The sequence below is a fragment of the Struthio camelus genome, chromosome W (assembly GCF_040807025.1).
Source record: "Struthio camelus isolate bStrCam1 chromosome W, bStrCam1.hap1, whole genome shotgun sequence".
Taxonomy (NCBI): domain Eukaryota; kingdom Metazoa; phylum Chordata; class Aves; order Struthioniformes; family Struthionidae; genus Struthio; species Struthio camelus.
Window position 1 is genome coordinate 58,004,006 of NC_090981.1, and position 17,395 is coordinate 58,021,400.

General features: G+C 43.7%; 1 protein-coding gene across 3 annotated transcripts in view; it reads right to left on the reverse strand.

Moving 5' to 3' along the window:
* LOC138060883 (phospholipid-transporting ATPase ID-like) overlaps positions 1-17,395 on the reverse strand; it is an 88,855-nt gene that overhangs the window by 38,076 nt on the left and 33,384 nt on the right. For all 3 annotated transcript variants that reach the window (XM_068924964.1, XM_068924967.1, XM_068924966.1), the window contains exons 4-9: positions 8,427-8,540; positions 6,055-6,153; positions 4,926-4,987; positions 3,264-3,336; positions 3,002-3,072; positions 1,307-1,389 (exon numbers count right to left, since the gene is read on the reverse strand). In XM_068924964.1, coding sequence (XP_068781065.1) covers positions 1,307-1,389; positions 3,002-3,072; positions 3,264-3,336; positions 4,926-4,987; positions 6,055-6,153; positions 8,427-8,540 — 502 coding nt within the window. The remainder of the gene's footprint in view (positions 1-1,306; positions 1,390-3,001; positions 3,073-3,263; positions 3,337-4,925; positions 4,988-6,054; positions 6,154-8,426; positions 8,541-17,395) is intronic.

Below are 17,395 nucleotides of genomic sequence, written 5' to 3' on the forward strand. Positions count from 1 at the left end.
TTTAATTTTCCAGAAGATTTTGAAACATTTTATAATCATGCAGTTTCAAAATTGCAGTATCCTCAGATAGCATTACACAGAAGATTTTTGAAAAATGATTTAGACAGAAGGTTTTGCTTCCAAAACTGATACACGCTGCAGTCTCTTCAGGAAAATAATTTAGACAAGCAACTGGGATTATTAACATAAAGTTTCTTATGGCACCTGTAAGAACATACTTATCAAGACCTAAAGCACTCAGAACCCCAGCCCTCACTTCAAAGAAACCCTGATGTACTGAGTTGTCACTCAGCTGAGAGGAAACACATTACTTCATAAAAACCTCAATGTAGAAATCAAAAGAAAAGCCCATGCATTTGGACAGTACTACCAGAGACTGTCCAAGCTATGCCAAATCTCTGCTGCATCCCCACCATTTGTACAGGAATTGTCTAGTTATTTCAAAGATATTTCTTTGAAAAATATCTCCTGAGAATCTGCTGTCCTCAAGAAGTTCCAGGGACAGCAACACTCAACTCCACCCCTTCCCATACAGACTCACACTGCAGTCCTGCCCTCATATCTAAGCCAGCAGAGCACTGCAAAACATAGCTAACATTGACTGGTCTGTTATCCTATCCTCTCTCCAGAGAAACAACTGTGCGAGCATGGATTATTCTGTTTTCAACACGTCTGGCTGCTTTCTGTGTATGTGCTGCTATATGTTTATGATATAGAAAACAGTGCTAAGAAAGGACACCTTGTCTGTTAACCACATCTGCACTGTATGTCTATAAATATTTTAAAATATCGTCTTTGTTGTGGTGTTGAGAGAGCAGAGAAATACTGGCAGCGCAAAGCTTCACGCTGGGAAGTCAGTCCTGTGTCATGTGTGCACAGACCAGAGTTAGTCCTCAGATCAGCACTGGGGCTAGGAAGTGCAGGCTACATCAGTGTAAAAGTGGTCTGGTACAAATACTGCTGAGAAACCAGTTCCTACCGTGCAATTAAAAGAACTGTCAACATGTACAGACAGATGCTAAAGAAAAGGGTGCAGCCACAAGGAGACTTGCACTCAATGCCCTTTAACCCAACAGCCACACTTGGCACTGGAGAGACCTACAAGCAAAGGGGAATCTTTTCCTCTATATATGCTGTTGCTATCCATTGTACAGACTGCAATGTACCAGTTCTGTTTTGCTGCTACTGTATCCAGAGGAGTCCTATGCAGGAAACAGGACAGCCTGGAAGGCAGGCTCCCAGTCTCTCTCTGGACTTTGGTGTTTGGAAAAATGCTTTGGGAATTTAATTTTCCACATAGACTCACCATCAAATTCTGTCAGTTTCTGAAGATCTTCTCCAAGTTCTGCAGTGACTGTCAGTGCCTGCTTCACCTTGAGGTTTGTTTCACTGTAATAAATTACATGAGACATAAAAGAATGAGCCTAGCTCTCCCTGAAAGATCACTTCTGTTCCTGAGGATAGTCTCGTCCTCCTTAGACATCTGATGGATCACGCTGTTATGGGCCTTTTTTACCTGGCCATAACAATATCATTATCTCTTCCTATTCCAAAGAGAGGTGGTCTAGAGGAATGCTGGACGTGTTAGCAAAGAGGGTGAGCTGGCTCTGTCTTCTCACCGTCACTGCAAAGCGTGACACCAGGCATCACAGCTCCCTGAGCAGCTCACCGTCCATCCTGCCGCTCATACCACACTCAGCCCTGAGGTATCAGAACATAAAGGAGAGCTCTGGATCTTCTGCTATGATACTCTGGCCCTCAAGAGTACTGAAGTCCTGGGACTAGCCAGCTAGCTGGGGAAGTGAGTTGAAAATGGGGTCCTGCAATGTCAAAGAAGCACTTCACTTGGTCAGAGCCTCCTAGTTTTCCCTAGCACTTGCATGAACCAGAACTACAGGCTCATTTTCAGCAAAAAATGGAAGGAGAAAGTCCAGAGGGCTGTGTGTAGCGGCTGTCTAGAGAGACTGGGTCTCTCTAGTCTTGCTTGGTCCTTCAAGCAAGGCCAAAGTCCACAGCTGAGGATGGCTTCAGACAACCAGAAAAGGTAAGCAAATTCGGTCATAAAAATGAGGTCAGCTCCAGTTTATTCCAATTAACACAAATTAGTTGTAGCCCTCTGTCTTGTGGCCAGTTGCCAGTTGTGCACCAGAGTGAGCAAAGTTTGGATGCCTTTGTGGTGTGCATGGATGTAGCAGTCCAAAGAAGATTACTGGAGCTATTCATTGCGATTATTTCACCTAAATAATTTGGCTAAGAAAGAAGACTAAGGCAGATATAAAAGCCAGAAAGCTTCTGCCAGTGACTTTAGATATTGCAGGAACAAATTTAAACTAACTCTGAGTGTCAGAAGAACTGTTACTAAAAATCAGAGGGTACCAAGCCCCTCCCCATATGACATTTGACATGCGAGAGTGAAGAGTATCCACCAGAGACATCATTTTTCAAGACACTTACCTGAAGATTATTCTAAGTATTAGGAAACTATTGCTACAGAAGCCATTGCAGGTAACAAGGTGCATTTTGACTTAACCTTGGACCCACATCAGACAACTGCTTGACTTAGTAAATGATGGATCTGATTGCAATCTTCCCATGCAGTGTGTTGGAGCTAAACAATTATGCTTCCATCTAGTGATAAACCCCCTTAGCAGGAAAGCTGAAATGACTTTCAACTCTATGGAGAACAATAAGATGAGAGTAGGGGGCAAGCAAATGTTCAATAGGCAAAGAATGCATTTAGATGATTCTCAGTATGGAAGAAGTGCAGATAGGACGAGGGAGGAAACAGCAGGCAAACAGGATTGACCTTTGCTGGCCATGTACAATCCTGGTCATTGATCTAGCAGGATATATGATAACAGCTCTTGTGATTCAGCTCTGAACTTGGCAGTGCTGGAAACGCCGAGATAGATAGCCTTCGTGGCATCAAGGGTCACCACACAAAATTTGGCCTTGCACTGGCAGCAGTGATTGTGCCTGAGGACCAGGCTCACTTACTTACCCATCCAGTTCAGCAGTCTCGATATATGTCAGGCTATGCGGCTCACTGCTTGACAATAACAGTAGATCAGCCTGAACACAAACAAACAGACGTGGCATGAGCTCACACAGCCAGAGACCAATGGCACCACTATGCCACTTGTGGTTTCCGAACACTGCAGCTCTCTGAGGCAGTTAGCGTCACTACTGTCTAATTTGCTTGTGAGTGAGAAGAGTAATTACAAAGACCAAATGTGCTCATCATGGAGAGAAACTGTACTCACCGTCACAAAGTTGTTGTTTTCTAGTTTTATTATATCCCCTACTTGGACGTTCATCCATTTTTCATCCTTCAACCTGCAAGAAAACTCCTTTTAAGTAAGCACATAACGCAAATACTCTTAGGAACCTAGGAGACTCAGCTCTGCTCCTAAAGCCAGGTTGTAAGTGTTATCAGGAACTGGACTGTAGATTAAATGGAGCAGGGCCAGCCAGTCTGTGGCCTGGTCCATGCTAAACTCTGAGAGACTATCATGATACAAAAAGGTAGCAACAGTGTTCACGTGGCGACACATGCAAGGTTGAAACCAGGTCCCACAATAGCAACGCAGTCCACGTGCAATGTCCTGTCTGGACTGATTACTCCCTTCCTTCCCCTAAAGAGTCACACTGGCTTATAAAGAACTCTCTTCTTCATTGTAACAGATATCCCAAATGCCTGGGAAAATTGCCAGTTATGTTAGTTATGTTAGTTCTAAGCAGGATTGAGGGCCAGAACAGCAATTCTGACCCTGTGTGGGACTGGCTGTTAAAAGGGCAGGAATCCAGGTGCTACAGCTGGTTAAGGCAGTGCCTGCAATGGCCTTTACAGCGCTAATCAAGACGTCCAGCTAAATGGCAAATGCCAACCTAACCAAGTCGTGTTGTCTGTATCTGAAAAAAACTTAAAGATGAAAATGTCAAGAATTATTTCAAAATAGGACTGGGATTCAGGCTTGAGCTCATCTCAGCCCTTTCTTATTCGATGTCAGCCAGAGCTGGGCAGGACCTCTGGTTTCTAGGTGTTTTGAAACAGGCAGAATCTTAGCAAATTTGCATTTCAATGCAATTGTTTAGTAGACACAGTAACTAATACACAGTAAACTAAGAAATTAGTTTACTTAGCTGAAAATATTAAAAGCATGTGCCTATTCTTCAGCTTCCAGTTCTATTTTTAACTGTCTGAGCATCTGTTGGGGTTTACACAATATACTGCTATCTATAGTACAGAAAAACTATCAGAGCCACCAGGGACTTCACAGCTGTCAACAGCTGTGTCGTATGGACAACTGGACTCCATGGAGCTGCAAGTACATAGCTCATCTGTCTGCCACAAAGCCGAAGGGTCTGTTGTTTTTTTCTGAAGGAAAAAAAAGGGCGAGCAGTACAATGCCTAAGATGTACAGCTGAAATGTTTTGAATACCTCTAGGACAGAAGCATTTCATATATAAGTAGACACACTCAAAGTATTACAACATGTATGGAGAAGTTACTCACGTTTTTTAATCTAAAATTGCTTGTTGATTATGTCTAGTTCTGCTTGGCTCAGAAATAAATACAATAAACACAAATGGCCCTGCTTGGTGTCTCTAGGGTAACGAGAAAAATAATATGATACTCTCAAGGCATCACCTATTTAAAAAGATACATATCATGGAAAATAAATAGTTTACTTTTTATCTATGCAGGGGCACAGCCATAATGTCTTACACTGATTGTGGTACTGTGTTTTGGAATCACTAATCAGATACAGTAGCACGGAATTGCACTGAGCACTGTGAACAAACAGCATGAAAGAAGATCCCATTTTAAATTGTTTAGTGCTCTTTGGGAATCAGACACACAAAATAGCAACAAAATGTGATAAATATTCAGTTGAAATTACAGCAGAAGAAACAAGACTTACATGCCATTGATCAGCACCTGAACTGGGCGGTTGTTGACGTGTTTGTCACTTCTGTGTCGATTCTGAAAAGTTGACCAACATGTTAAAAGACATTTCCAGGAAACCAAGCGTACAAGATGTGTAGGCAGTGCATGAACATTTTAGGTTTTCACCCAGCTGGCATAAATGGGCAATGACACTATAGCCATGCATGCAAGCATAGATTAGAGTCATAGCTGAGTCACAGTTGAGACCATGTTTAGCTAGTAGGAGATGGCATAACCAGACTGCAAAGAGGAATAGGTGACATGGGGCTTGCTCTTGGAGGGAGGAAGGAGGAGGGTAGGGCCTTATATGTCACTTAACATAATCCCGACTCCATTGGGGCTGGTCCTGCCCATCACAGTTTTGTGAACTAAGTACCCAGAGAAATTCGTTCCTCTGCTCTGATATGGAAAGTGGCCCCAAATGTTCTGGTATTTTTTCCTGGGAGAGCACCTCACCATCTCTGACTGCTCACACTCCACAATTATGTCGCTGTCTGCCTATATACAAAGTTATACTGAGTCCCCATAGACCAAGCTCGGGCATCAAACTTATTTTAAAAAAGAGATAAAATCAGGTGCTAAACTCAGCTTTGGCCTCACATCTCTCAGTGAAGTCAATGGAATTTTTACCCTCAGCTTTGATGGGAGCAAATTTTAGCCAAGGCTGGGAAAGTTTGAAAAATTACACACAGGTTGTATAGTTACTTCCTACCAAACGCGCTTTCCTAGCAGGAGGCTCCTCCCCTCCAGACACAGACATAGGACCTAGATGGAAGAGGATGAGTTTTCCAAAGTGGAAGCCCAAGAATAGACTCTTGTGCACGTATTCAGGTGTGTCTATCACATTTTCAGACGTGCTAACCAGTTCCAGAGAAAGTCAATGGAGCTCCTGGGCTGCATTTTGGAATTTCAGCAATTTGGAAATTCTGGCTCCTTTTTAGGTAATGAAATATAAAATTGGGAATCTAATCTCAGACCCCATCTTGGCCACAGACCAATTCTCCAACTGTGTGCCACTGGCTGTGTTAATTTTCAGTAGTTTGCTTTAGTCATAGTCCTGAAGAATCATGGGCTAACTCCAAAGTGCAGGACAGCAATCTTACGAAATCATCAATGGCATCCTTGGCGCCTGATATAGCCAGCACCAGCAGTAGGGGCACCACCGTTGTAAACCAGGACAATGAGGAAATCTGAGGAATCAGCTGCAGAAAAAAAGAGATCTGGGTTGAGAAGTTTCTTGTCAGTTCAGTAAAAAGAAGGAAATAAAACACTGCATTTTGTGGAAGCAATAGACCATATTTTTTCTATGATATCTGAATACAGAGTAAAGATAGAAACGCTGCACTTGCATGTCACCCCACAAAGTGGAAGAACCAGGGAAACCATGCCTTTGTTTACAAGCCAAGCTCTAATTTAGGATATAAAAATGGAGCTCTCAGGAAACGCAATGGATTGCTCTCCCTTGTTGTTTGTACCACTAGAATTACAAAGTCCCCAGTGGATTTTCTCTGGAGGCCCTGACATGGGCAAGCCTGGAGAGAGGAACACAGAGCTATATGAGCAAAGCCTGCTGTGCAGAACCTTCAAACGCTTCTATTTTTGTTTCGGTAACTCTTGGTATTTTGCTGAGGTAAACTTCATGTCAACAAACAACAGAGAGCTGTTGCCAGGGCTGACTTTGCCCTTACTAGACCAGCAGAACCATTTTTGTTTCCATTTTTGCTAGCGTGAGGACCCGAGAATTGAAAGCAACCGCTGGTCAAAGGCCTTTTGCTGTCACTGATATAAAGATGCCTTACCCCAGTGTAGTTCCCCCCTTCCTCTAGAAGACCAGCGCTAATGATGGAAGCAATGTGACTCTAGCATCATCATATCCATCAGAATGGTTTCGGATAGCATCAGCTCCATGAGAATGATTGAAGTGACGTATTTGCCACTAAAGCATTTTTAAGGATGGAGAGCTGCTCTTTGAGATCACTCCTGCTGCTGCACCGTCACGACCAAGATCTTACAAGCACCACCAAATTCAGTCAGGAGGAATGATTTGTAGAGCCATGCCACTGTGGAGACTGCATAGCCACGTAATGTAACTGCTATCTTTTCCCCTAACCGGGAAAATACATGACCTACTGGGCTGTGCCAGTGGAGTGGGGAGGCAGAGTCCCCACAGCTGGCCCATCAAATCCATGCCTGATGTAGGCAGAGATACTTTCAGTGCTACAGGGATGGAGCGAGTGGGCAGACAAGGGAAAAACTTAAATGGGTGAATATGATAAAAAGACTAATAGCTACCCGTTCTAGCCTACCTCGATAAACAAAGTAGAAAAGCGATACAGTTTTATATACAACCGCTTCTAAATGGCTCAGCAAAAGGTACTGAGGAATTTAAGGCAAATAGCTTGAAATACTCTAAATCTGACAAACAGCTAGAGTGCAGCACAACGCAGGAACAGTGCTGTCAGCTTAGCTAAAAATGCATTTTTTAGTATAAATTAGTTCCCTGAAAAATATACACGTGGGCTGAAATTTCCTAAATTTTGTTTCTGCAAATAAGCAAAAAAGATTGTGCATAGTTTGCTTTAGCCTTAACAAAATTTTGCCTACACATTTTCAAGCTAAGAGGGAAAAAGATGGTTTGGAAAAGGCAGTTTTGCAAACTTGTTTGCAGTGAAATGATAAAATTTAAAATATCATACTTACCATATAATAAAAATTAGACCAGGTTTTTTGATAACATGTATTCCAATAAGACTCAAAAATGACAAAGTGCACAGCTTTAATCCGTATTGTAGCAAAGTGCAAAAGGGCAAAAAATCCTGCTATCAATTTCTCTGATATGCTCATCTTTCAGAAGGAGTAGTATTATTATCAGCACTGGGCAAAGCGCAATTCAGTGCTATTACGAGCCACAGGGTTCAATAGCATTGCCACTGTTTGACATGCTCCATATTAGAGACCTTCCTCACTCTACCGAGCAGAGAGCAGCAATATTCAATTCTCTGTGCAAACTAGCTGCAACTGTCAGCCTTCCTGATGTTAACTCCTTCCTTTCCAAGGAAAATTTGTTCTTCTTCATGCTATTTCCTATGAGGCAGGCAGTGGAATATAAAGAATTTGCCTTTAAACGTTTGAATAAGAGATGACTTCCTTTTATACTACCGAAGGAATACACAAAGCCAAGGACAGCCAGGAGCACTTAGATGTAGACACAAAAAGGTAGTAGGACAGGGCATGAAAAATGTACACAACTTGTTGAAAATTTTAATTAAATTTTTTTCTTCGCTTAGTTCAAACCATCATATTCAAAGGTAAGGGAGGAAACTGCTTTTTCCTGCCCTACGTTCTACCTACTTTAAGGTTTTGCTAAGATGCTAATCCCGGCACATAGCTTGCACTTCATTACAATTATCAATACATAGCCAGGCTCTGATAACAGACAACACAATCTGTTAGAAACAGCACAGTGAATTCATACCTGCAAAATCAGCAAGAAAAGAAAGTAAGCATTGGCTATTCGCTGAAACTGTTCAAACAGGTTGAGAGGCAGGAAAGTGAAGAAGTTGTATTTCGATGTTTTAATTGAATTGCTCTGTAGGGAAAGAAAGGCAAAAAAAAGGATTGGTAAAACAGGAAACAAAAATTACAGCACAACCCATTTCAACTGTGTTTTTACTTGCTTATATTTAGCAATAGCATTGTTTCCAGCAGCAGCTCAAAAAACATTTCCTTTCCCCAATACAGTCATGCTGAGTTTGGGTAAACAGACAGAATTCCTCATGGAATTCGTGAAAACATGATGCTCAGTTTCTGCCAGTGCAATTCCAGATAGGCACAGGTACAGTCACTCACACACAGAGACATAGTTTCCCTTTATTACTCTTTCCACTTAGGAGCTACACAAAGAGAACTAAAAACTGTAGCCAGTCAGTTATAGTCATAGCTAACTCAGATGTTAGCTTTTTGTTGTTAGCATCAACAAAGCAGGGTTAGAAAATGCATGCTATGTCAGTTGTTCGTAACTTCTCCTGAGACTTCTAAGCGCCATTCAGCCAGGCAACCACATAGGAGCTATAGGTCTGCCTAGAAGCTGAATCTGATCTTAAAGCTTTTAGCTGATTCAGCAGCTTCTCACTCAGCGACTTGAAGAGGCTGCTGTTTTCTCTTCCATAAAGATCACTTGAATGCGGTGTTGTGCAAAGACCCACTAATACAAGAATTCAACACTTACTTCTGTAAGCAAGCTGTGACTTTGTTCCCTATTCCTACTTTCCTTTTTGAATTGCAGACAGCCCCTCCAGCCACAAGCATTAGCCACTCCCTCAGTTCTGTCTTCTTCAAACCAGAGAAGAAAGACCAAAGATAGATATTACAGGTCTGAGCATTTTCTACCCCAAAACTCATGGCATTCTGATCCAGTTCTACCCACCTGAGGGACAGGCTCAATCCACCCTACTGAGCCCACCAGCTAGTTTTAGCTCAGATCTGTCTCTGCTTTGTAGTGCTCTTTGAAGCTGCCCTAGGCTACACGCAGCAGCTGGAGCAGCCCACATCTCTCTGTTTGCCTCAGCAGCATGGTAGCCAAAGCAGCAGCAGTTACTGTTTCCATATTGTCTTTCCAGAGTGGACCATACCAAAGAACTCACTGTGTTGAGGGCAGTGGTAACAATGTGGGACCCTGGACTGAATGTCTAGCGACATCCCAGAGATTTACTGTTATCAAATCTGACACTCCGTTGGAATATCAATAGGCCTGGGTCTGGAAGACTGTTAAAATGTGAAGTCTTGAGGGCATAACAAAGTACAAAGGGATACACTGAGCAAAGATGGAGGCATAGCATGAGCACAGAGTCCTTACTCCAAGGATAGAAGGAGTTATGCACAGCTGGACAGGCAAATGTGACCCACAGGTTTCTTCCTTGGCTTGAGGACACATTGTGATACAGACCTTTCCCAGTGCTCCAGTGGAATGGCAGCTACTTTCCTCCCTTCAGTATTCGGGTGTACTAGATTTTCTTTTTATATGAAGTTTATCAAGCACTCATCCATGTTTAGTCATGGAAGCGTGTATGCAAGCTGTTGCCAGCACATCTAAATTTACCCCAGAGAAGCTCTCCAGAAAAGGTGCATTTAGCCCTCTCATGGGAATCTAAGGCGTGACAGCCCAGGGAGGCAGGTACTGTGCAGTGCACCTTTGTTCAGTAATAGATTTGCTGGTTCTACATAAGAGCAAGTGGTGACTATAGCATTGTAATAAACTTTAGACACTGGTAAGCTGGGATGGATCTGAACTCCTCTGAACACATGAGCTGCTGAACATGAACTACAGACCACTTCCAATCCATGCATTGGTCCAGGATCTCTACTCATAAGCTGACTCACAATCAGCCTGTTTCTGTCATTAAATAAATTATTTAAGCAAGTCAACCAATTACTCAACATCGCCACCATAAGGTGTGCATGGAGGAAGCTATTCCATTTCAGGCAGTTACTGGATTCCTGGCTGTATCCAGACACAAAGTACAAAACAGTCTTCAGCATTAATTTGATGTATTATCCGTTTGTACAAGCCAGTCAGTAAGCCTCTGAGAGAGCAGAGATGGAAACTCCGTGGAAGTGCTAACCAAATTGACCAGCTGACCGCACTCTAGCAAGAAGAGATGTTTATCAGTGATCATCATTTAAACAATCATCTTGCCTGTCTTTTGACATCATGTAGCCATCTCTGGATGTGGTTAACTCTGCCTGTGATCTAAATGTTAACAAATGCCACCACACACCTTTAAATTTGGTTTATTTCAAAGTTCCTAATATGCGCTGCATACAGGCTCCACAGACACTACTAAAACACAAGCAATGAAATAGCTGCATGCTCAGTAAACCTAAAATGTAGGGAATTAAAAAACTTGCCTGACAAGTCAGTGTCCAGTGGACACACAGTCTGGCAGATTTTTTAATAAAACCCAGATCTAAAGAGGCTCATTCCCTGCTATTCTGAAGCAAAATGTCACTGCCACTTTAAAAGGAGAAGACAGTAGCTACAGGAAGAAGTATGTACAGGGGACCTGACCTTCATGTGTCACCAGATTTTGAAGACAGTCATATACAATGTGAGAAAAACTATTCTGTAAACACTCACATAAAGTTTGAAGGACTTTGTCTGCAAAATCTCAGAGGTGGAAAGGAAAAGAATGGGAGTGTTTTATTTCAATTCCTGCCTTCTATTTCTGACCATTAATTACATCAGGAAAACCGCTGAATGAACCAGACACATTCATTTTGTTTCCTATTGTCATGTTAAAAACCCCAAACATAACAGCTTCCAAATGCTAACTTAACAACAGGCCGTCCAGCATTTTCTGCATAGTAGTTCAAGATCATGATATTGTTTGTCACACTCTGTCTTTCGGGATACTGGGACACTACAGAGAACAGAATGAGGATAGGTAGCATCACAAGCGATTGCCTGACTGTCTCAGAAGCTATAATTAAAACCAAGCACCCAAAGAAAAAAATTACCCATCATCACCATGCAAATTTGTAATTCAACAAGTAAACTTGTCCATAGCCCTTAGCTATGAGAATGTAAATATTAAATGATTAAAAACAAGCTAAGGAAAACTTCAGCCTTTCCACTTCAAGGCTCTGAATTCTCATTTCAAGGATACATCTGAAGCTCTATGTAAGAGATCATTTCTATTTTCATGCAACATGCCAGAGTTGTGTGCTCTGACAGCCTAGGCTCTCAGTTGACTAGAGGGAAACCTCAGCCGGCTTCTGCTCTTATCTTATCCCATTTTGTGATGCCTAGTACCATCATGTCCTTTATTAACAGTTGTACGAGAACCTTATTCTGGGATGGGAGGGGTACTACAGAAACCTGCAGCACTGCAGTGTGTTAAGCAGTCCACAGGCCACCATCATTTTATAAGCAATGCCTCTAGTGCAACATCCTTCTTACCTCCCCCATGCTCTGTTTTCAGTGATGGATCTCCATCACTTACATGGGCATCTGCCCATGTAAGAAAAGTGAGGGAGAGGAAAAATTTTGGAAGAAGCAATTAAGTATTATACAGGCTTACAGCAGCTTCTTATTTTCCTACAGAATTATAAAAACTAAACATCCAAGAAAAGCAGCCTTATGAGTCAAGACAAAGATGGGAATCAGGAGCTTTACATTTATTCCCAGTTCTGCCCTCGACTTCCTGTGCGACCTTGGACAGTCCCTCTGTGTGTGCCTGTTTCCTTAAGCAGTAGGAAAGACAGTGGTTACCCACCTTCGGTTTCAAGATCTACAAATGCAAAGTTTGATATGAGAACAGCATTGTCTGTGGGTGATGGATTTTTCTAATCTGCTCTTTTCAGGGGCTAGATTCACACCTCCTGGAAGTGTGACTCCACTGAAATGCTGTCCCTAAGAATAGTGCCTATAGCACCACAGTTAAACAAGTCCAGATCTGACTGATGAGCTGTTACTTTGGGGGTGTTTTCAGAATCCTGCCTGTGACGTCAGACCACAGGCAAACACTCAGCAGATGGCTCCTACCTTTGTTCCTTGAACAAACAATCTCCTCACCATAAAAGACACTGGATATATGAGACACTGCTGCATTTGTGGTCAGGTTACAGGGGCTAAAGGGCGATACTCAGAAAGGGCAGGGCATGGTAGGTAGGAGAGCAGCTGCCCATCTGAATTTACATTCCTAGATCAGCGCTATATTAGTTTCTTGCAACTGGACAAACTGCCTCAAAGCAAACCTTACAGCAAGATTGGCTGTCTTGTGGGGAGGTGTTGCACCATGACACTTACACTGGTGCCAACATAGCACAAGGCACAAACCAGAGAAGCAGCTGAGAAACAGAAACGGCCTTCCCAGGTGCTTTGATAAACCCTTGCAAGGAGACTGCTGGAGCACAATTCAGTGACATTTTGTTTAACTGCAGCAGTGCAATTTGAAAGCATGCAACTGCCATTCACAGAGCAATCATGTTTGACTGCAGCCCGAGATCAAGAGAAGAGTGAGAAAGGCCCATAGGAAGCGAATGGGGGTTCATCTGGTCCCTATAAAGATTTCATCCTTGCTCTCAGAAGTAAAAGGCTAGCCCAATACCAGAAATAGAAAGATTCATATCCAACCCACACTCCTTTTTTTTCTTTTTTTCATTAACAGATTTGGGAATTTGTTGCACATATAACCCTTTGACCCCCTCTGCCTCTTGGCAGCAATAACATAAAGAATTCCAGAATATAATCATACATTGGGTATTCCAGGAAAATATCTAGGAAAATATATTCACTAGGATTGTTTTCCTACACTCTTCCTTTTGGATGGAGTCATCCCGTTACAAAGCTGTTAATCAGTGTGTCATCCCTGCAGTGAGTATCCTTATCCTACTGATGCAGAGAAATGCATGGAGGTAAAAGGGGGTGGCATCACTTGCGTTATGTCACATCATCACTCGCAGACAGGTCAAGACCAGGATCCGAAAGCCTTGTCTCCTGGTTATCTGCTTTAACTACACTGCCCTCTCCTCCAGCTTAGTCCAGTATCTGAGCAGAAGGGCAGGGCAGAACATTGCTGAATGCAAGGGAAGGCAAACACCAATTCACACTCGCCTGGTCACTAAATTTTCACACAAGCAGGCTCCCAACCAGTGCAGTAGTTTTGTCTGCATGAGGTTTGAGCTAAAATGAAGAGCCAAGGACTCGGTCCCGTGAGAGTCCACGGACTTCACAGCACTTCATGTCTTGGACAAATCAGCCGTTCTGTGCCTTTCAGGGCCCTGAGGGCACTAACAGGCCTTAACCGCCCTAAGCTCACCTGCCTCCCCCCACACCTCTGCCCATGGCCAAGGAGCTCCATTTAAGCCCAGGCCTGGGCCTTCAGTCCTTGCCTGAACTATGTCATTGGTGTGTCTGTTGCAGATCTGTATCCGTCCTTGTTTCCTAGATGGATCTCAGACCTATGCTGTAGGCATCTTGTCTCTAGCCCTGCCTTCAGCCCTGCCTCTAGCCCCATTTCCTGCTGCTCCTGATTGGACTCCCTGCATGGACTGTGGACATGGTTCATCACTGCCCCTTGCCTGAGACTGTCGGGATGGACCCTGCCATCAGCCACCTGCCTTGCCCACCTTGATCATATGCTGCAGGACTGTGCCCCGGTCAGTAAGGGCACTACCTGCGCTGGAGACATCCTCAGCTCCCAGCTTGTCCCTTCTCATGGAGCAGTCCTGCACTTGCTGCTCTCTGGCAGTGCTGCCTCAGCACAGCTGCTCTTTGGATTGCTCCAGGTAACACCACCCTAGATGCGGAAAGAGCACTGCAGGATGCTGCTGCAGTTATTTGCTCAGGAGTTACTCAAACCACTTTTAATGTGATTAGACAATACTCCCTTCAACCTCGGGTGTGAAGAACACTGGGAAACATTTGCAGGTTCAGTACAGGATCAAAGGGCAGCTGTTGCTGCTGTTGATCAAACTGACAAGAGTCCTGGCGGATGACCCACCAGGCATCCTCTTCAATCAGAGTATAGGAAACGGAGTTGAGCCTAAGCCTACTGTGCGAGCTCCTTGCTCTCATTATTTCAAAGAGATGAGATTCCCCTGCTGTTGCTCTAGCCCAGGGCAGTATCAGCCATAGAAAGTTATATGAATCCCTCCTGTTTCACTAGAGAATTTATCAGGTGACCAAGGAAAATAAAAAGAGCCAAGCAGCCCCCTCACTGCTGGCCCTACAGAAAGGATGCTAGTTTGACCCTAAATCCTGATCCAAGATGAAATTTGTCTTTGACTCATGGGCCCTGCACTTCCTCTCCTATTGTCTGAAAGCCAATTTCAAAGTTGTTTTTGCAGCCCTTTGTGACGTCCCAGTGCAGCTGTGCTGAATTCCACCATGAAACTGAAGAAATAAAAAAGGATTTGAATCGGAGACAACATGAAAAACCTTCAGAAGAGATTTCCTTCTCCAGAGGGTCTGTAGACAGAGAGGTGCAGAGGTGGACCGTCATGGCGGATCCACACTGGAGAAGTTGCCACTGCAGCTCCGTTGGGGACAGCGCAGCCACACTGAATTGCCTCACATAAGAATATTAATTAAACTCCTTAAATCTCACTGGACCACATACGGCACTCTGCTCTCCACTTTCTTTCAATCTTTACACAGACAAATCTCTTATTTAAGTTGGGAGAATCTGCCTGTTTGCAGTGTGAATAAACACAGGATTTAGACGTGACCTTTCATTTTTACAGACCAATATTGAGTCCATTCTTGTGCTGAAGTAAGTGCCTTTGCACATGTCACTCACTCACACTTGGTTTCTGACTCATTGCTAACTGCTCTTGGGGGCTGGTGGGCAGCACATACCTTCACACTTGGCCCTTCCAGTTAATTGCACAGTGCTTTGCTTTAAAATTGGATTTATTTTTCTAAGCTACTGCATTCTTGCTGTGCAGGGTAAAGCCAAGGATGTTTGGGGTTGGATCAATCTGAGAGCTCCAGTTTCAGCATACACCAGTGCTTTCACAGTAAGTCCAACTAAATCCTGACCTACCCAAGCACTCCCAGAGGATCGCTCAGAGCTGCTGCCCTTAATCACAGGCACCTCCTGTTTCTTAATCACAGCAAAAATTGTCAGGAGATGTGTAAGAGGCATTGTGTTTCTTCAGATAAGAAACACTCCCTTCATCCCGTTCTCAGTCTGTACTGTCTCCGTTCACACAGATGGTGGAGACCACCCCACCCTTCCAGTCCATCTGTATGATACATTTCATAGCACTCTGTGCATAGGGACAAGCCTTCAGCTCTCTCTCTGAGAACCCCGGCCTCCTCATGAGGCCTCTGTGTTAAGAGGATTTCCACTATGTGCAACTCCTGTCCTGTTCTTTATCCCACCAGTCCAGCTTCCACACAGTGTCTAACCCTTCTGTCCTGCCACTGCTCAGCTTTCAGTGGCTGGAGCAATATCACAGCGACACACTGTAGCTTGACCTTTTGTGTTGTGTTCTCATGAACTCAGGAAGGGAATTTGGAAGGGAAGACTTCTGAAGTCTTCCACAAGACCAAGTGGGATGGATCTGAACATTCCCTTGCACGAACTGGCAGACACCGCTTTTCACAGTGCAGCATCATGTTTCTGAAAAGCTGGTTTGCGAATATTCAGGAGTCTTGCTTCATATCAGGAAGGCCAACTTTCTGCAACTGCCAGAATGATGTTACACTCCACACACAATAGCTTTTCTCAGCTCTCCACTTCTTCCTTTTCAAACATCCTGTAGACTTTGCACCATAAAGGAAAGATAATCACAAACTACTCAGGGCAACACACCTACTTCTGACTGTATGTTCCGACTTCCCTATTCTCACTGAGCCTAAACAAGGACAAAGCATTTTTGTACCTTTGATCTATGCCAACATAGAAGAAACTCTCTTTTTAGTGAAAGGCTCAAACCTGTACACCAGCTGTGACATACGGCCTGGCAGCAGTAATAAGGCAATCCACTATACCTCTGTTTGCATTTCCCTTTCTTTTTCTTGTTGGTCTTTCTCAACAACTGCTTCACCCTGAAGAAACATTTACCCTTTGTTACAAGAACCTGTTCTATAGGTTTTACAGCTAACAAGGCCTTAAAGTACTGAGTAAAGCGAACCTTACCCCTGTGGCTTACACTGTCTAAAACACTTTCTAAGCTTTGTTATAGTGCTGTGTTTCTTTCCAGTTTCTGCCTTATGTCCTCTTTATCTGGCTGAAATAACCGTATAGCGCAAACTTCCTGGGACAAGAGGACAATCCTGCCTTGGGACAAGACTCTCATGCACTCAGACTAGGATTGATCTCCCCACTGTGGGACCAAGAGCTGAATGACAGCCGTTCTCCTCCTGGCCCCTATAAAGCAGACTCCAATCACCTGTGCAGCTGTCCATGCAGACAGATTCTCCTGGCCTGAAGAAATGAGTATCACAATGAAGCATAGACAATCTGAACTCTTCTGTTGTCCCCTTATGCACAGGTCAAATTAAATAGATATAGGTGAGAAGATGCCTTGGGCAGGGAGGACTGCAGCTGCAGGACACAGAAATTACTCTGCCCAGAAGATGCCAGCACACTGAGAGCCAACTGACCCTAACAGCAGTTGTGCCTCTGCAGCCAAGGGCAGGGTATGGAGTCTGCATAGCTTCAGTCCCACTGGATCATACCCTAGTGCTTTGCAGTGCAACCTCACAGTGTTTGGACAAATCTGAAAGTGAGGAAGGGGCCCAGATTTCTCCGTTCCAGCAGACTACCAGACTAGTAGAGCTAACTTTCAGGAGTTTCATGGTATGTTGATGGGGAGAGGGAAGGAGGATCTCCCTTTTGGACATTTCCAGATGTATCCAGCAACCTATAGCATGCAATCTGAAGTAATGTTAAGCAAGGTTAGTTCCTTTTCATACACCATGGTAACAGAGAT